This window comes from Lissotriton helveticus, chromosome 2_1, assembly GCF_964261635.1.
Source record: "Lissotriton helveticus chromosome 2_1, aLisHel1.1, whole genome shotgun sequence".
Classification (NCBI taxonomy): domain Eukaryota; kingdom Metazoa; phylum Chordata; class Amphibia; order Caudata; family Salamandridae; genus Lissotriton; species Lissotriton helveticus.
The window spans coordinates 506,014,299-506,035,280 of NC_136059.1; the positions used below are offsets into that span (position 1 = coordinate 506,014,299).

Genomic DNA, 20,982 nt, shown 5'->3' on the forward strand with positions numbered 1-20,982 from the left:
AACTCTGTTGTGTCTTTAATATAAGCTGTTAATGATGTCACAAACTCTTGTAAGTAATAATCGATGTATTTGGACGTATTTTCAAAAACAATTGCAGACACAATCGGTCTCCCAGGTACAGGTACTTGTTGTTTATGTACCTTAGGGATAAAGTACATATTTGGGAGGACAGGAAATTCTTTATTGAGAAATTTCAGTTAGTCTTTAGAGATGAGCCCATCCGGTTTACATTTGTGCAAGTCTTTGCGATACATTTCTTGAATAAGTTTCACTTCTGCCATGTCAGTTTGCAAATAACATGATTGATCCCTTAAATGCCGGTTTGCCTCCTCAATGCACTCTTTTCTACCCCAGATCACAATGTTCCCGCCCTTGTTGGACTGTCTGATTAAAATGTCTTTGTTGTTTTTCAATTTATTCATTAAAGCTGTATACTGTCTCATTTGATAGGAGGGCAACTTATGTGATTTCGCCGTTTTGTGTTGCAATATTTTAAGCTCTTCGATCACTCTGTCTGCATATACATCGATAGCGTCTCTAGGCATATTGGGGATGAAAGTTGATGGTAGCTTGAAAGGACTCAAAGAAGGATCCCCTATTGTAATACCTTCTTGATTCGCTATTTCTTGCGTACTGCTCTGGGTATCTTCCTCTCTGCACAAATCGTGTAAGGTTCGCATTAGCCCAACATCCTTAGCTTGTAATCCGCTGAGAGTATCCTTTTTGCCTTTATCCAAATTTTGTTTCCAAGCCAGTTTTAATGGCATAATATTTTTTGAGTTTTATTTTTCGGATAAATTTAAAAATGTCTACCCTTGTGTTGCAGTAGTTACAATTGCTCTCAGGGCAATAGGAGAGTCCTAGTGAAAGTAGTTGTTTTTCCGTTGTAGTGAGGTCAATTTCGGTTAGGTTGATGATAGTATTTTCATCGACTATTTTTTGTTTCTCCAAAATCGCTTTTTCTTTTGTCTTCATTTTTGTTGTGGCGCACCTGCGTCGCTGTCTTCTCCTTGCATTTCTCCTCTGCTTTGATTTTGCTGTTGAGTCCTCGGACGTAAGGTGGATTTCCTTTGCATGTGGATATATTCGATTTCTTCCGCTAAAGTCAAGTGCCCCATATCCCCTCGTTTTGAACCTGGGACACTGTCATCTGACTCATTATCACTGGGTACTAGGCTGGTCTCTGATCTAGACGCAGTAGACTCATTACCCGCTATGTTACTCGGTGTTGGCATTCTGGTATTTGGTATATTGGTGGCTCTTTGTCTACGCAAATGATCGAATTTTCGGGCAAATGTATAGATCTTACCCAGCTCGTAATCCTGTTGATCACGAGCGAATTTGTAGGCTTTTCTTGTTTTAATTACCTCTTCTTGTTTTTTGAGGCGTTCCTTCATCTCTTTGATAGTTAGTTTTATCGATGTAAGCCCGATCTTTATTGAATTGTTCTTTCTCTAATTCTTTGGTAATGCGAGCGACCTCTTCCAAATTGGTTTGCCGATCTATTTTAGCATATTCAACTAACAGGCAAACTAAGCGCATAGAAGCCTCCAGGTTACTCTTGGCCCAGGCTTTTAATAGCAAAGGGTTAGGGTTCTCAAAGCTCGGGACAAGCATGATGCGCAGGCCCTGCGGCACTCTCCCCACTTCATGGTACTTCTCGAGTGATCTAATTTCCCACCACTTAGTGAGCTCTCCCCTGCTATTTTTAGGTTTTGCCTTAGCCATGCGTACGAAGTACGCATGCGCTAGCAAAACCTCTTGATTTCTATCTGGGCTGATGACCCGCCTCTGCCTATCATTGGCTAGCTCCATAAATGGAGGCTAGCCATTGGGAGGCAGAGGCTGTCAATCGCGTTTTCTCTCGAAAACGCGATTCGGGGGCGTTTCTGGTGCTTTTTTTAAGCCCCGCCCCTTTGTCCCGGGCCGCGCTGCGATTGGCTGCCGGCCCGGGACACCCCCGTGACGTCATTCCCGGGCCGCGCTGTGATTGGCTGCCGGCCCGGGACACCCCCGTGACGTCAGCCAATCACAGCGCGGCCCGGGACCTGACTTGTTTTTTTCTTCTCTTTTCTTTTTTGTATTATTTTTGCTTATGCTTCATATTGTATCTTTGGCATTTTATGTTTCTATGCAGATATTTGTTTACTGATCATTGTTCGATTAATATGGCAAAAAATGTAATAAAGAATTGAAATGCAGAAAAAACACGCTTCTGCAGCCCTGGATAAGACTCACGGCTGGGGACGGGCCCTTTAAGCAACATTACGCACTGGGTAATTAGAGAGCGAGCCCTGCCCACCTGCCCTCGGCTCCTGGGACACACCTCGCGCTGTACCTCTCTCTCTAGTTAATGTTTGTTCCCACCGCTCTTGGAGACAGAGGAGCTGCTTGCTGCTTGCCGCCGTCATGGGGAAGCTGCTCGTGCTCGCTATCGTGGGAATACTGGCTGCCTTGTTTAACTAATGTTTTTCACTGTCCCTGGGGTGTTTTTTCCGTCGCTCCTTAAGGTGCGTGTGCGCTCCTTCCCAGCCCGGAGAACTCAGGCTGAGTCCGGGTAATGTACACCAGGAAGCTCGTGATAGGTGCATTTCACCACAATGCACAGAGCCTTGGGTGAGGGCCGTGTTCACAATTACTGGAGGGGGCATGCATTATTTAAACATTAGGTAATGTATGCTCGGCTGGGCGCTTTTCATTTCCCTCATTGACAGATATGTGTCCATTTCGCTAATCTCTTCCGTTTCAGTTACATGTCTTATCTACGTGATTCGCGCCTCGTGCTCCTGCCTCAGCTCGGATCTGGTGGAGGCCCAGGGATGGGGCTGTGCTTTCTCCGTGAATTATATTTCCAGAGCGCGTTACTAAGGCGTGAAGCGGGGGGCCCCTTGTGGGCGCCAGGGCGTCAGCCCTCTGCCACTACTGCTAGCATATCACAGCTTTTATATGAAAACAAACGAGCTCACAAATGTTTGTTTGCATGTAAAAGCTGCAATGTCAGGTTTGTCGCAGAAGTGGGCTCCTCTAACCGTTTTGCGCATTTATCAGACGGGAGCTGTTACAACCCACCCAAACATACACACAAAACATCTGACATGCTGCACTAGCGACGCGCACTACCCCATGTCAAATAATGGAACCACACGCCCTCTTGCCTAATCAGAATATGGAATACAGGGGAGGTTGGTGCGCTATGGTAGAGGGGGGCTCAACAGCATAATCCAGCACGCGGGCTTTGCCAAACTCCAGGGCAGATAAGCAGGCACACAGAAACACAATTCCAGGAATGAAAACAAATACATACATACAACCACATGCCATTCCCAGCACAGAGACAAACACACAGACTTAAATTCAGAAATACTAACCTGAGGGAGGCAGGCCCACGATTTTCAACACTCTCACCTATCTACAGCAGCCAGGGACAGACCCACGAGGTTCCACCCAATCGGAAGCTGGAATAGGGTTGAAACTACCGAGGCAGAGTGCTGGATCGTGCTATTGGGCCTCACGTCACCACGTCCACCGGCCACCACTGTTCTTACGTCCCTTTGGCTCCAGCACCCTTCCGGCTGGCCTCCTCTGACATGTCAGTGATCAACCCACATGTGTCTTGATTGAGAGCCGCGCTTCCCCCTTCTGGTTTGGGCTCTGAAGCTCGGACCTCCCACTCTTCACTTTAATTAGTCTTTATTCGATATATTTCAATCATAAAAGACATTTTTCAGAAATAAAAAGCGTTGTTTTTTATCCCACCCCACCCCCCCACCCTACAGAAATACAGAATCCACGCAAGTTAATACAATAAATAAGCAGAAAAAAGCAAAATAATAAAAAATCTTCATATCTCATACTATTTACACTACTACTATGTATTCTACTTACATCTTTACACAATCTTACAATATCCTATTTACATTTTTACATAACCTTAAAATATCCAGCTAAGTTCATAGAAGCCAATCAAATAAGGATAGAAGAACAACAACTATAAGTTGAAAATTACATATTTTCTCACGTAGAATACGACTTAAAAGAAGTTTAAATAAATGCAAACTGTACGACATTAAATAGAAATCCTAACTTATTCCAGACAGGTTTTGCGTGCCCGAATTATCCACATCCAGTGAAGGAACTTTGCCATAGCTATAACAACAGGCTGGGAGGAATCTGTTCTTAAAATCCTGACAGCCTCATTTGACGTCTTTATACCTAACTGGATGCAAATTGGTTTGAGCCATGATTGTCTCGGTATTCTATATTCAGGGCAGGCAAATAACACATGACCAATGTTTTCATTATGATCCGGACAGAAAGGGCACCTTGGAGTTTGTGCTTTATGCCATTTCACTGTTAGGGCATTCAACGGGAGTGTCCCCACCCTCATCTGATGATACCTCTTCCGGTCCCCTGGGACCGTAATCCAATCCCAGTATAGTTCGAGGGCCGGTGAGTGCTTGAGCTCCAAAAAATCATATGTAAAGGAACGGTCAATATGATTCCTAAAGCACTTGATCTCCACCATACTCCAGTAGAGTTCACGAAGTATCTTTTTTGGTGGAAAAGCACTATTTAGCGGATCATCCCACATTTGGGATAAACCCAATGCCCTATATAGAAGCTTAGCCTCTTTCAACCAGACTATCTTATTAGCAGTATCTAGGGATCTCACCTCCAGGAAGCCTTGGGCATACTGGGAGAGCTCAGGAGTTGTCCATAGCCTTCTCCAGTAGGCCACAATTCTATACTTGGCTATGTCACTAAAGCTATAGATTCCCAGATCATACTTTAAAGGTATCAATGGGGTTGACATTGGTAGCCCAGTAATGTTGCGGAGAAATTTATTCTGTGCTACCGTCAATTTATTCAGATTACTGGACCCCCATAGTTCTGCTCCATAAAGAACAGCTGCTCCGACCTTAGCATTGTAGATTTTTAAGACAGGTCTAATCGGTTTAGTGTGAGATGAAAAAAGCTCCTTTGTGAGAACTCCTGCAAGTTGAGCATGCTTTGTGTCTAATTCGTTTATATGGTGTTTCCAATCTAGATTGTATGACAGATTGATACCAAGGTACTTAAAGACCTGGGTCTGCTCAAGCTGGACCCCATCCATAATAACTCTGCCTCTAATGTGTTTTCGTTTATGCATAACCATAAATTTAGTTTTGCTGGTGTTAATTACAAGACCATGATCCTTGCAAAATCCTTCAAACACCCTAATGGCCTTTTGTAGCCCCTGCTGCGTCTTTGATATCAGCAGGGTGTCGTCCGCAAACATCAACAGGGGGATCGGTCTTCCTGCCAACCTAGGGGCATCCGTGGGCTTTTGTTCAAAATAACCGATCACCCTGTTGATGTATAGCGAGAAGAGTGTTGGTGCAAGCACGCACCCTTGACGTACACCCCTCGCTACGGGGAACTTCTCAGTAGTACTACCCCGCTGATTCCATCGGACTTGTGCAAAACTATTTTCATGCATCCTAATCAATAAAGAGAGGATTTCTATAGGAATGCCCTGATCATGTAGGATATTCCACAGTTTGTGGCGGGGAACTAAATCAAAAGCTGATTTTAAATCAACGAAAGCTGCAAAAAGCATCCCGCCCTCTAATAAAACTGTGCGCCAATATAATAAAACAAATCTAAAAATTTGATCAATAGTGCTGGTATGACTACGAAAACCAGCCTGCAGGGGAGATAATATATCATAGTCATCTATCCACCCATGAATTCGCTGTAATACTAGCCTTGCCACAACTTTTTGCATACATGCGATCAGGCTAATAGGCCTGTAATTGCCTGGATCCGAGCATGCCCCCTTTTTAAAGATGGGGATAATCTCGGCTCCTTTCCAGGTCTCAGGGATAGGCGAGCCCTTTGCAATAGCGTTGGCTAAAAGCTGAATATAGGTGGCCCATAGATCCTTGTCATGCATAAACAAATCTGCAGGGATAAAATCTAAGCCCGGGGCTCTGGCTTTAGGTATACAGCTCAGAGTTTTTAGGATGTCATCTTTTGAAAAGACTAAGGGGCTCTCGAGGATATCTACAGAAGCTAGACATTCCTCTTCAACTTTGTCCTCAGCAGAAAAGTGGGTAGAAAAATGGGATACCCATGCTTCTGGTAACACATGGTTAGTGGGTTCTCCTCTACTAGACCCCCTTCCCCATTTGACGATGTTCCAGAAGGGTGTCATGGATCTTTCCCTACTGGCATCCAGTAGGTCCCTCCAATAGCCTTCCTCCCAATCCCTTTTTGCACTAAGTTGCACTTTTTTGTACATAACTCGAGCCTCCCTTATTTTAATTTTGTCTCGAGTTTTAACCGCATCTGACAGTAGTCTATAGGCAGTCCTGCAGGACTTGTCATACCACTGATCCTCCTTTCTAATTGGTCTACGTGGCTTTTTCTTAGCTTTCTTTACAAAAAATAATTTTAAATTGTTAAAAAATTTATCGTGGATCCTGCTAATTTCATCTATCGGGGTATTATTTTCAAGTATATCCTGGACTTCTTGAATGGCCGAAGTTGTTAGATCCCTTATGGCTATCAAGCTTTCCTCATTTGCTGCACAAATTGCCCATCTAATGTGTCTTTGATCGTTAGAAAGGTTTATCTGGACAGTTTCCATCTCTTCCTCTTTTGCCATCAGATCGAACAATTTAAAGGTTAAAATCAGTGGGTCGTGATCACTTTCCACCCTAGTCTCAACCCTCATATCAAGAACTTTCCCCCAATTCTCTTTATTAGTTAATATATAATCAATACGGCTTTGCGTAGTTCCATTAGAGAAAGTAGGGGCGCCCTGCTTGTCCGATGGCGTTCTTCCATTAGTGGCCCTCAGCCCAGACTCAGCACATAATACTTTTAACTGTAATGCAGCCTCAGTCCATCTTTTGATGGGTATCAAGGAAAGCTGTGGGATTTCCCAAATGAAGTCCTCCTCAGTAATGAGGTCAACATCCTGGTTGTCAAGTGGTTCAAAACAACAATTAAAATCACCACCAATAATAATATCAGCATTCAAACAGTGTTGATTTAATAGTACATCCAATAGCTCAACCGCCTTGGTGGATTTACCACCCGGAAGGCCCCTTGAGTAGATGTTAAAAATAAAGATGTCCCTACTTGGCGGTCGCTGTAGTTTGACCAGTAATATATCAGAACTATTGGTATCTATTTGTAACACTGTGTAGTCATTCCTCTGCTTAATCCATGTAACCAAGCCACCTTTTGCCCTTCCCCTTAAGCTCGGGGTGGCTGGAATAAAATAATGTAGATATCCCTGAATTGGATCCGGTTCTAACTGCCAAGTCTCCTGTAAAAGGACTATATCCTTAGAATCCAGGAAATTTAGCAGATCCTGTGATAAAATCTTGTTTTTTAACCCTGCCACATTCCAGGACAACAAGGTACTTTGTATGTCAGCATTGTCACTGGTAGGTTTTGTACTATTGGTTAGACCCTTACCATGTTGCTGAGTAGAAATATATTCACATGCATTACCTTCTATAGTACCCAGTTCAGGGGAGAGAATCTCATATGACTCGAGTATATCATTATTTGTAGTAAGTTTGGGACATTCGATACGCTGTTCGACATTAATCACATTACCAGACTCGACCTGAGTGCTACTTACATTGGTCAAAGCATCAGCTAGTCCAGTACTTAAACAAGTGCCCATTTCCCTAGCCTCATAAGTGACATCAGGAATTAGAAAATTTTCAAGACTATTACCCAGTCAATCACAATCATTTAGCCCTGATAGGGCATCATATCTATTACCTAGAACCATACCCCAGTCTTTTTGGGGAACACCTTGGCCTCTGTTGTTTCTCACAGTGTTCCACATAGGTCCCGGGGTCCTAGGAAAAGTCACATTCTTTTGCTCACCATAGAAGAATTTTAACGTAAGGGGAACGACAGATCCTGCTCTTCTTTGGGGGGGATTGATGTGTTTTAGGAGATTTGGCAGAACACCTGGATGAAAAAAAGTCACTATAACACAATCTCCCTTGAAAACTTTCGGTCGATTTCCAATCCACGCCACCCTCTTAGCGGATTTAATCTCAGATGCAAGTTGATGTTTACCCCCTGGTGCCATTTGCATGTTATTTGTTAACCAATGGAGGGCTTTACTGGACAAAGATTCCGGGGTTTCGAGTTGTGCATCTGCTGGCGCGGGAACATTTGCCAGAACCAGGACCACAGGAGACGCTTCCTCAATAAATTGGAGGGGATCTGTTTCCTGACAGTTTAATGGCAAGTTTTTGGGTCCTGATACCCCGGCAATGTTTGGAGGTCGATTAATAGGATGAGTTTCGTTCCCAACTGTACTTTCTGGGAGCATAGGACTAATCTCCTTTTCTATGGAGCTCTTTGCCTTAGGTTCAATTGATTTTGCCATTTGTGTCACTAAAGTATTGACCGTCTCAGCCCCTTCCACAGCTTTGATTTGAAGAATAGTCATCTTTTTTACCTCCGCATTCAGTTTATCAATCTTGGCGATCAAAGGCTTAATGATAGTTTGGATTTTAGAATCAATAATGTCTGCTATTTTCTGAAGCAAATCATCTTCGTTATAGCTTTTTTCATGATTGCTTTTATCAAGGACATTAATATCACCATCATCTAGAGTTTTTGACTTGTTTTGCCCTATTGGAGAAACATTTTTCCTCCTGTTACTGGAACGTAACCCCATCCGTTTTTGATGAGTTCTCCTGTTTTTTCTCGTAGGTCGAGTTTCCTGCTCAGGAGAAGGTAAGTCATCAATATTATGCACCAGAGCCTCATGGTCATGTTCAATATTTACTCCTTGGTCTAGTGGCATAGCATTAGCGGCATCATCCAGATTAAGACTAATCTGATCATCCAAATTGGGAGTAGGATGAACCGTGATGTCTATTAAGTTTGGGGTATCATCCAGTACTAGAGAACCTGAATGCTGAGGACTTTGAATTGGGCTTAATAACTGTAAGTCAGGCGACTGACTTAATCCCAATGATTCTCTTCTGTCTTTATTTATTTTAGTTATGACTTGAAGCATGTAGTTTTCAATGGGCTTAGAGTTGACTATAGGCTTAGAGCTAGCAGGAGGCTGTTTTTTAGAATTCTTTTTAGACATGTTGAGATTATATAATCGATTGACCAGGGATTATATAAGCTTTACCAATACACACCGGATACTTGAATAGAGCCTTACGTAATGACACTATAAAGTAAAGTCAGTAAAGAAAGGGATTTTCTTACTTGCTTGGGTTGCAGACGTTAGAGGGGTTGCCCAGTCCAGTCCCGGCCAGTCTAGGACTGTCTAAGACTGTCCCGCCCTTGTCCCGGGCTTCTCCCGCGCGCGACTCGCGTGTGCGAGAGGCGTTCCCTGCTGATAAGGCGCCTCCTGGCGCGTAGGCGTCGTCACCCCCGCCGCGTCCACCCCCGGGGCAGCTGGGTGATGTAGTTCCCCAGCTGCTGCTGCACCGGGTGGATAGCGGAGGATGGCGGTATGGGCGCTGCGTTTCAGGCCGTTTCCCTCACGGCGCGGTTAGGCAAGGTTTCAGGCTGTGGGCTTCTGCAACAGGAAACGAGATGGCCGTTTCCCTCACGGCAAGTGCTGCGGCGTTCAAAGTGTCCCAGGAGCGCTTCGGCGCTCCCTGCTGATAAGGCGCCTCCTGGCGCGTAGGCGTCGTCACCCCCGCCGCGTCCACCCCCGGGGCAGCTGGGTGATGTAGTTCCCCAGCTGCTGCTGCACCGGGTGGATAGCGGAGGATGGCGGTATGGGCGCTGCGTTTCAGGCCGTTTCCCTCACGGCGCGGTTAGGCAAGGTTTCAGGCTGTGGGCTTCTGCAACAGGAAACGAGATGGCCGTTTCCCTCACGGCAAGTGCTGCGGCGTTCAAAGTGTCCCAGGAGCGCTTCGGCGCTCCCTGCTGATAAGGCGCCTCCTGGCGCGTAGGCGTCGTCACCCCCGCCGCGTCCACCCCCGGGGCAGCTGGGTGATGTAGTTCCCCAGCTGCTGCTGCACCGGGTGGATAGCGGAGGATGGCGGTATGGGCGCTGCGTTTCAGGCCGTTTCCCTCACGGCGCGGTTAGGCAAGGTTTCAGGCTGTGGGCTTCTGCAACAGGAAACGAGATGGCCGTTTCCCTCACGGCAAGTGCTGCGGCGTTCAAAGTGTCCCAGGAGCGCTTCGGCGCTCCCTGCTGATAAGGCGCCTCCTGGCGCGTAGGCGTCGTCACCCCCGCCGCGTCCACCCCCGGGGCAGCTGGGTGATGTAGTTCCCCAGCTGCTGCTGCACCGGGTGGATAGCGGAGGATGGCGGTATGGGCGCTGCGTTTCAGGCCGTTTCCCTCACGGCGCGGTTAGGCAAGGTTTCAGGCTGTGGGCTTCTGCAACAGGAAACGAGATGGCCGTTTCCCTCACGGCAAGTGCTGCGGCGTTCAAAGTGTCCCCCCTCTCTATATTTCTACCGCGCTATAATCCTAAGTGGTAGAGCAGCTAGTGCTTAGCATTGACACCCTTAAGAGGAGTATTAGAAGAGGTCAGCAGGCCCAGCTCCATGATCCCGGATCTGGGAGGGCAACGAAGAAACATGGGGTTGTCTAGCTTCTTCCCAGAGTCTTAGGGCTGCCTTTGGGCATGCTTAATGGCCTTGTAGTGGTACGAGTAGCATATTCTACCTATTGCCAGGATTATGCCTATTCGTTTTACTCTGTATTACTGGGGATTTGTACCTACTTGCTTTATCTCTTCTGTTGTGCCTTCGCTCTGCATCCCCCTGCTCTTCTGTCCACCTAAATCTCTGCTTCACCCTATTCTCTCTCCACCTAACCCTTCTCTCTATCCACCTCACAGTCCTCACTCTCTCTGCTTCACCCTCTGCTCTCTCCACTTCATCCTGCCCTCTCCCTTGTGTAGCTTTCTCCCTCTCTCTGTCCCACCTCATCCTCTTTCCTCTCACCTGCCTCTCTTTCTGCCTTCCTCTCATCTCTCTCTCAATCCTCACCATCCGCTCACAGTGCACCCTGTCTCTCCTATCCTCACCATTCTGTCTCCACCTCACCTTTCCCTCTCAACATCACTCCTCTCTCTCTTTGAATTTCTCTCCTCTCATTCTCCGCCTCGTCCTCCCTCTCTGTCTCACTATCTTCTATTTTCTACCACACACCTTTCATGCTATCTCTCGTACCTATCACCTTCCACTCTCTCTGCTTCTCCCTCCCCTCTCTCCACTACTCCCACCTCTCACTTCACCTCACCCATGACTCTCCACATCACACCCTTCTGTCAGCCTCACTTTCACTTCTGAGGCATTATGGAGTAACGGTTTTGTGTATGTAATGGAATTGAGCTGCTGCCGTACAAGTGGTTTTTCTTGAGTGAACGCGTGGGAGAGGAAAAGGGAGAGTGAGTGAGTGAGTGAGTGAGTGAGTTTGTGTGTGTGTGTGTATGTGTTCATACCCTTTACTCCTGTTCCCCTGTACCTGTTCTTCACTGGCAGCTCTCAACATTTTGAACAGCGACAGAGCTACAATGACCTGGGGTCCATATGTATTTTAAAGAGATAGTAACGTTTTAAAGTTGTGGATAGTGCCTACTTCAGAACATTTACTGCAAATAACTGTGATAACAATTGGACATGCAAACAAAGTTGGAAACCTGAGCAGACCCGATGAACAATCATATGTGGGCCTGTTTCTTCTTCTTCATGCTTACTGAGTACAGCTTCAAAGCAGTGGCGGCTCTTCCATTATAGCGGAGGAGTGTCGACCCACTAAAATGCCCCCAGAAATGAAAAATAAAATGGTAATTAAGTTCATTTATTACTATTTTATTTTTCATCACCCCGATCTACACCGAGTGTCAGGACAGGGCGGGGCCTGCTGAGTGGCAGGCAGGGAGAAGTGGTGAGCAGAGGGCTGCCTGTGAACTTTTTAAAGTGTGCATGGCTCTTTGGCCGGACATCTTGCGACGGCCAGCCAGACATGCGCACTTTAAACCTCTCTATCCAGTTGTCTAAAGACTGCTAGGTTGGGAGCAACAGCAGGCCTCCAGTGTCCTCGGAAACGCTGACAGAGGCCACTCCCTCCAATCCCGGTGCGTCTCTTATGCTGGTTAACAGCATTAGAGATAAGATATGGTTGGTTAAGGAAGTTGGCTGGGGGCTTGATATCACAGAGAAGAAGAGGACCAGAGCGAGGAGGATGGCTGCTGCATGGTAAGTAACTTTGTACTTTATTTATTTATTTAATGTAATTCCCCCACTCTCCCCCTACTCACAGTAGTGGCAGTCACCACTGCTTCTAAGGTCGATGACTGGTCTTCTCAGTTGGTGGTTAGTTTCTCAACCAATATCTGGTTGTGAGTGGCTTGAGCAAAATATATTTTAATGGTACCAAAGAGGAAATGTACAACTGATGTGAATACCTCAAAACTGAATTGTTTCTCCTAAATTGTGAATGGCATAGTTTTGCCCCTCTCCCATTCTCTATCTCTATCCCACTAGTATGTCCTTTTCCCATCACCTTTCATTTCTAGCAACTCATGTATTTCCAACAAAGAGAAACGAACATGCTACCAAGTTCCTTATTAATTCTTTTGAGATGCCCCTTCCAATGGGTGTGAAAAAACACCTTTAGATTTTTCTAAAAAGGCCCCTCACACACCAGCCTAGTTAGTGGCATATTTCATCATTGGGGTTTCTATGTTAATCCATGAATGTCTGAAATGTTGCCCATACAGATACAGCTTATTCCTCACCTCTTGCTACCGAAAGAGAGCTATACATACCGCATCTACAGGTTTCTATTCCAGTACCTGAAAGACTATTTGAAATTTACAATGTTCCTGTCTAGTGCAGAAAGGACAATATTATGTGCTGGACCTAGACGTTATGTTATGTCTTTGAGGGATTGCCAGGAGGAGGGGAGAGGATAGGATGGGTGGGAGTGTGTGTTTGTTTTTTTTGGGTACTTGATAAATTGTAAACTATATAGAGTTGTTTCTTTTTTTGTATCTGGAGGAGTTTATGTTGTCTAGAATAGCTTTCCTGGCCTTCAAAGACATTATCGTATCGTATGTTTAGCATGCAAATTTGCACCAAAGCTTTATGATAGTCTCTCAAACTCAGAAACACTATGGCAGGTCTCTGAATGGTTATGCACAGTGCTTAATGTTAGCCGGTGATTTCCTGTGCTCAGTACCAGCACTTACTCATCAACAACCGCGTTTGAGCACCAGTTAAGGACACTCATTTTTAGTAGGCACAGATAGATTAAGAAATTCACCAAAGATCACAGGATTTTGTTGATGCCGAGACTCGAACCTGGTTCCCCAGCTCCGAGGTTGGCAGCTCTGGCCACATCCTCTCCCCGCTTGTTTAGGTTTCGACCTGGCGAGGGGCACGCAGTGCCCCTCCCAGATCGAAAACTTTTGTCTTCAGTAGGGATGTTTGGACCGCCTCTGTTTCCAATTGGCTAGCTCCATAAATGGAGGCTAGCCATTGGGAGACAGAGGCTGTCAATCACGCTTTCTTGCGAAAACGCGATTTGGGGGCATTTCTCGGGCTTTTTTAAGTCCCGCCCCTTTGTCCCGGGCCGTGCTGTGATTGGCTGCCGGCCCGGGACACCTCTGTGACGTCATTCCCCGGGCCGCGCTGTGATTGGCTGCCGGCCCGGGACCTGACTTGTTTTTTTTTTTTAAATACTGGTGGTGTGAAACATAACTATGGTTGCCACATTCCATGAGAAAAATACCGACCATCTGTTGTGTTTTAAGACCCTGCAATAGCCCGAACATGATACTAAATTGTACACTAAACAAAATCGTAACTTGACGTTGCTGCCTTTGTTACTTTAATTAACAGGGACCGTGAACGCAGCTTTGGTGCACATCTAAAATGTTGTTCTAATTACATTTGCTGTTTGAATTACGCACGGATTAAGGGTAAAAATACCGGCTTTGGGTGATTTTGCTTATTTTTGTACCAAAAGGGGAATTAAAAAACCGGCCACGTGGCAACCCTACAGGCGACGTATGAAGCTTGCAAGCTACATCCTTCCCTCACTCAGCATATATCACCTACTTGTCTTTTGACCCACACCCTCAATAGTTCCCTACATCCTGTAATCTCAGCACCCCCCCCTCTAGCATTTCTACTGTCACCTCACGTTTCCGCCTCCTTCTACTCCAAATGAACTACTCTTCCCGTCGTGCGCTGCGGGCTTGTTATTCTGTGACATCACGTGTTGCCGGATGAAGATGGCGGCACGCTGGAGCAGTGAGAATGTGGTGGTGGAATTCAGGGACTCTCAGGTGAGTTAGGGGCGGGCCTGGGACTTCAGGATAAGGAGAACCTACTGCATTGTGGCTTATGGAAGCCTTGCATATCCTCACACGTTTTCCATTTTAACTGTATTTAGTTCTCTCCTGTGCGATCTTATGTCACTCCCAGTCAGAGTTTGTGATGTGCAGTCTGTAGATTTTACGTGTGTGCGGTGAGACGTTCAAATGTTTGCGAGCAAAGGGAATGGATCATATTCGATCTGTTGTTTCTTCTCCATCTGCTGTGCTCTCAAGTTTAGAGTTTCTTCTGCCACCATTTACTGTTTGACTGTCTCTTCAATGCTCGATGTTGGCTGGGTCAAAAGTAAAGATGCCCATTTAGATCTCAGAGCGCCTCTTCTTACTGTTGCTGAGTACACGTTGTCTGCGGTGCTCCCGCCCTCATTTCACCTGTCCTTGATGTTTGGTCGTATACACGAAGAGCCTTTACAAACGAATTAGGTTTTGCCTTGCCCAGCCCACGCCCGGACATTGACAAAATTTACCTGGACTGTGTTTTGGAGAGGTTTCGTTATTCATCTTAACTAAAACATACTTTTTTTGTATATTCGCTTGCATTGATTCCTCTCTTCTCTGCGACTGCTTGAGCTTTAATGTTATTACATAAAGTATTTATTTCTTTCCCTTCTTCGCATTCCTCTCACCTCGCATCTCACCCCCACCCGTACTTCAGTTCTCTTTTGCTTTCTCTTCCATTTTCTCTTCTTACCTCACCTCATCACTCTTTCTTCCTTAGTCTCTTTCTTTCATGTATTACCTCTTCTCTTAAATTCCTTTATCTTTCCTGTATTCCCCGTTTAATTTTATTTCCCTCGTCTCCTTTCCCTCCCCTTGCCTCTCTGTTTTATTTCCATTACTTTTTCTCTAGTCGCTCCTCATTTCGCGTTGTTTCCTTTCAAATTTTTCTCTTCTTCCCATCCACACTTCCCTGAACCTAACTCCCAATCTCCTTTCTTTCCTGTAGGTGTTATCCTGTCTTCTATCCTTCCATCATGCAGAACTTCTTCTGTCCCCTCTCTTTTCATTCATTCTTTCTCTCTCTCCTTCACCCTTCTACCCAACTCTTGCCTCGCGAACTCCTACAACCTCGTGTCATTTCCTTGTGCACAGAAGTGATCTGGTCTCTCCTGTGTTAGAGGGTTTTAAGCGTAGAAATTATTGAAAGCCCAGTGTGTTCACAATCAGGTGTCAGACTTCAGTGCCTGTCGGCGTTTTATACGTAGGCGCTACAGCAATGTATGCAGACGCTTGTTTATTTCTGCAGTGTTTCATTTATAAAGTGTTAAATGTAGAGGCAGACTCATTTTCTCAGCAGCTGCGTCCTTCCCAGTGGCTATAATATACTCAATATCAGCTTTGAAGCCAGCTCTTTTGGACAGTTAGGTGCTGAGTGTACGATCTGTCACAAGGGCCTCTGCCTCTGGAATTATGCGGCAAAGGAGGACCCAAATAAGCCTTAAGGTAAGGCTAACTCAATCAATTAGCAGAATGCTACAGCATATCATGTGACGGTATACGCTTGTTATTTTATCATTTTATCAAAGATGCAGATTATACAGTAGATTATGGTAAATTCACAACTATACCAACACATAAATATAAATTTTGTCATTTACAATGCCAAAAGCTCAAACTTTTCCAAAGGCGAAACCGTTGCATTGTAAATGCTTGTTTTCTATTCCTTTCAAAAGTGCTTTCACATCAGGGTTCTCGTTGGTATTCGTTTTTTTATGGCTTGTATTGCTATCCTGACCAACTTTAGGCAAATTAAGAAACAGGGCATCGAAAGCTGCTTCTCTTTCCAGTTCTTCTGACATGATTTCACCGATGATATTGTTTGCAAAATATTAGCAAAAGGGGTATTTCATCTAGTTCGATTACCCCAATGCCGACTCTTTAGGCACCTCCCCAACCTGCATGGGTGTCACACGATGTCTCTCACCGTTGTCGTAGCTGCCGCGGTCCGTCCTCTGACTAACTCATCGGCTGCGCCGCACTGGTGTCGAGTTATTCGTTATTCCGTGACATGCAGGGGGCTGACATCCGTTGCTCCGAAAGAAACAGGAACTCCAAACGGGTCCGTATTTTAGTCAGCCAACTTGATATATATAATCCTTATTTAAATATCGTACAAAAACACATTCACTGGATGATGTCATCAGTGATGTCATCAGTGAAGTCATTTGAGATGTCATCAGTGATGTCATCAGTGATGTCACTCACCATGTCATGAATGATGTAATATGTGACATCATCAGCAGTGGATTGCGGGCGCGGGAGTTATAGTTAGTACGACTAACTATAACGGGGGAATTTCAATGTGGTTTTGTACGAGTGAAATGTCCAACTAACTATAACACCCCTAAAACCTATAGTTTTTTCAGTGAAGTTCTAACATGTCTGAAACCTATGTTTTTTTCGAAGTATATATATATATATATATATATAAATATATATATATATATATATACATATCTATATATGTTTTTGGCACCAGGATTCAGTTTTCATTGGTTGAACATTACTTATTGTTCGTGGTGTTTTACTATGAACATGTGATAACGGGAGTGCCAAAACGTGTCAGAGTTCGTGTAACATTAAAATTACTGCATCACAACCTTCTTGAGTGAGCACTTAGATTTGTTTGCATTGTAAATATATTTCTATCTTACATATGCTTACCAAGCGTGGTAAAGACATGCGTAGTAAATGCATTGTGTGGTAAAGGCTGTTTACCCTAGGGTTGTCGATCTCTGGGTCGATCATTCTACTCTTACCATCACATACACAAGCACCTGCTGCACTCTGCTGGCACAAGGGTTCTCCGCTGAGAATGTACTGCCCTCTAGACAACTGAGTACGAATCACATTTTCAACAGTATAGTTACCCGGCGTCCTACTTTTAACATAGCCTATTGCTCTCTGTGGTTCTTTGTGTTCTACTTTCAAACGTTTCTCGTCTACCAGAACTAGGAATTATTGTGATAAGTTTAACATATACAAAACGTTTTAAAGCCATAGAAATGTACAATTTATTTTTAAACTTTTGACCCAGTGACAGCATCACACATCATAACTCTTCAGTTTATAAAAATCTCAGATTATAATTTATGATGTTATGGACAAGCACTGGTATATTTGTCTCACCCATTGCTCACAGCAGCTCTATTAACAAGTATACATTTGCAACCTTTACCTAGCTTCAAAAGACTTTGGGCTTGATTACGAACTTGGCAGATGGGACACTCTGTCAAAAACGTGACGGATATTCCTTCTGCCGTATTACAAGTTTCATAGGATATAATGGAATGGTAATGAGGTGGACGGGATATCCGTCACGAGTAACGCTTTCCGCCAAGATCGGAATCGGGCCCTTTATATTTGAACTTTCAAACAGCGTCAGGTATGTATCTGTGTTGTATAGGAATATTATATTTGACAAACACATACTACATGATACAATTGCCAGAAGGTTTATTTGAAACTAAAGGGGTTGTGTGTTTTTTCAGCTTGTCCAGGATTTCAACACACAAGTGGCACTGTACCGTGAGTTGGTTATCTCCATCGGGGATGTGTCTATGAGTTGCCCCTCTCTGCGGGCGGAGATGCATAAGACTCGGACCAGAGGCTGCGAGATGGCACTGCAGGCCCACCAGAAACTAGCTGCTATCTCCGGGTAGGGTTTGCTCTTCTGAAATACTTTCTAATTGTGTTAATAAATTGTAATATTTTTTTTCGGTTAAACATCCTGAACATTATGCAGGCTGATAACGTTTAATCGCCAAGTTCTATGAGCTATCCAAAAGTAACTCACACTTTTTGAAGGGGCAGTTTGTGGTGTCTTCTGCAAGCATTTTATTTTCTGTGACAAATTCATGGTAAAACTTGTATGGATCTCATATTCTCAGATTAAAATAGAATGTGTCATAGGAGCATCACAAAGGCTTAGCTCTCATTTCAGATTACCCTGAGATCTGAAATATAATTGTTTTAAGTAGCTTACAGCATTATACAGGACACAACTTGAGTTCAGGTGATTCCCTACTGTTGTCATAGAGGTGCTGATTCAAAGGGAGGAGTAGATGAAGTATGTTTTATTGTGAACTCTGGGATTTAATTAGGCAAATGCTCCATCCACCAAATGTGCATGCCACTCCTCCCCAGCCTCTCCATTTAGTGTTGCGGAACCTCAAGATTATTGCCAGTGATTCCTAAGCAGGCTCTGCTGACTGCCATCCTTGATCCTGCGGCCTGTCAATTATAGGACTGCCAGGTGATGGTTGAGGTGCCCCCATTCCTATTCACTGCAAGGCTACCACCGCTAATTACTCTGCCTGTGACTGCCATGCAAGGCTTGATATTTCTGAGCAGGAAAAAAAACAATGACTTGGCGTGCAGGGAGATAAAATCATATGTGTCGGTTATTATTTTTTTATATTTTACAAACTTCCACTCTGGGAGTTTGTTTGGAAACACAAACAATTTGTCAGTCAGTCAGTCAAAAAAAAACTTTATTTGGTTTATCACAACCATAAAGCACACAGTAAAATTTATAACAGTCAACGTTTAAAAGCATCGTATTTTCAATAAAACTTTTGAAATATTTACAATTTCTATAAAATTCCCAGACCTGTTCCAACCCCAAGCATTTGTTCTTTGTGCGCTTTCAGTAGAAGGTTGTCCACTAGTGTCATGAATTTTACACCACGACAAATTAAAATGTTTGATGAACCCCCCATCCAGCTTGTTACCGCCTGCCTGCAAGAGCAAATCTTTAAGTCATTTAAAGATGCTTTTAGCAACTTCCTTCTTTCGACTTTTAAGGTGTCGCAAACGCACATCAAGTGGCATATGGATTCTATACGATATCCACACAGACGGTATTTCCACTTGCTGTTTGCTTTTCCAGGTGGGGACCAAATCCTTCGAGTTGTGGTCACCTAATCTGATGACATAAACCTCTTTTTTAATGATAGACGAAAGTGGGCCGCTAAACAATTAATTCTTTGAGGGACGAAAAGATAGGGCATTCAACTCACCTTAACTGCATCTGCCAAACCTATGCATGCACGTAAGGCTGAGAAATCCCTGGGAGCAGGCAGAAATGTATAAGGCGGGCAATTCGCCTTCTCTAGAGAGCCTAGTTCTCTGTTGGTCTGGTGGGCTGCATTAGGAAATGGCCACTTTTTTTACTCATTGTGCGGTAACAGTGATTCCAGTAAGTTCAGGAACACACTTCTGCGCTTTGACGCTGGCTTAAAAACGCAAGTAGGATTCAAACACATCAACACCAGCCATTATTTCTTACAGGATATACACCGAGCATATTTTACATATCTACTGAAAATGGTTGGTATCAAATATATCTAACATGAACCAAACATGTTGCCACTTTTAGTCATTTTTGGTTGTCCTTTTTGTGGATTTATGTGATGAAATCCCAAAATATATTTTTTTCAAATGTCTATCAATATTTATTGCAGTTACCAAGCTACATCAGATCACTACTTGAGATAGATTTTTATCCATGTAGCCGCCGTAAACTAGTGTAGTGTCTCACTCAAAGAATAAAAACATGATTTAAAACTTCATGTACGGTGTCATATTTTTAGTCCATTGTAAATAATTGCGCTTGATTTCATGTTTCATATCTGATGTCAAAATCGTCTAGAGTTTGCAATGTGAAGAATAGCAGACTAAGAGTGCATATTTACTTAAAGAAATGTTCCATTCCTTTATTTATATTCAATTGTTCAGCATGCATGTACATTTGTACTTTTTTATTTCATTCCATACAAATGATTAAATATTTATAAACGTAAGCATCAGTAAGCTACTATAAACCAAAAGCAGCGAGGTGTTGAAACAAAATCTGGGAGGACCCTAGAGCTGCAGGGATCGGATTTCTGATTCACTTACTCAAGGACTTAGTTCAATCAGTCAGATATGAATTAGAAGGCCAGTTGGACTGACGCGTTGATACTCACCAGCTAAGAGTTCAGGGATACAGTGGCAATTCAAACAAGCTCATTCGTTTAAGAATAACACCCACAGATAGCACATAGAAATGGGGATATGTAGTATAAAATGTTTATTTTAAAAACCTTAGTTTAGTGTATATAATATGTACAGTAGTAAGCAGACAGATTGCGAAAATCACAGGAGTTAAGAATGCAACAGTCAGCGAGAACAAGGCACATTTTTCTAACATTGGTAGCAAGTTTCTGAGATCCTAACAGCTTAATGCTTTTCCTAAATGCTATGCTAAACATCAGCTACAGCATTAAATAGTTAAACCTCCCTTGCCAATTTCATAGGACCTTTGAATAGGATGCCTCTAGCACAGCTTCTGGAATCAACTCTATGACAGAGAGGGGGCTCTGGCAATCTGGCGGGATCTCTGGCTATAGTTCTGGAGTGAAGACCTCTCCTGGCCAAATCCTGGGATTATTATACTATTTGACCACTGATTGTATTTGATATGTACAAAATAAAACAGGTATTAGAGACATTAAGCCTACTAACATTGGGAAAAATGTGTTAGCTGGATCCACATGTTGATATTATGCGACCATATTTGTAAATAATAAGCTTACACTCTTAAGGGGCCATCTTGTAATGACTACACCCAGTAATATAGACGAAAACA

The 20,982-nt window shown here is 43.9% G+C and overlaps 1 protein-coding gene across 1 annotated transcript in view; it reads left to right on the plus strand.

Annotated features, from left to right (window-relative positions):
• RGS7BP (regulator of G protein signaling 7 binding protein) overlaps nt 1-20,982 on the plus strand; it is an 887,794-nt gene that overhangs the window by 73,514 nt on the left and 793,298 nt on the right. Inside the window, exon 2 of the mRNA XM_078675143.1 lies at nt 17,843-18,009. Within this exon, the coding sequence (XP_078531269.1) occupies nt 17,843-18,009 (167 nt within the window). The remainder of the gene's footprint in view (nt 1-17,842; nt 18,010-20,982) is intronic.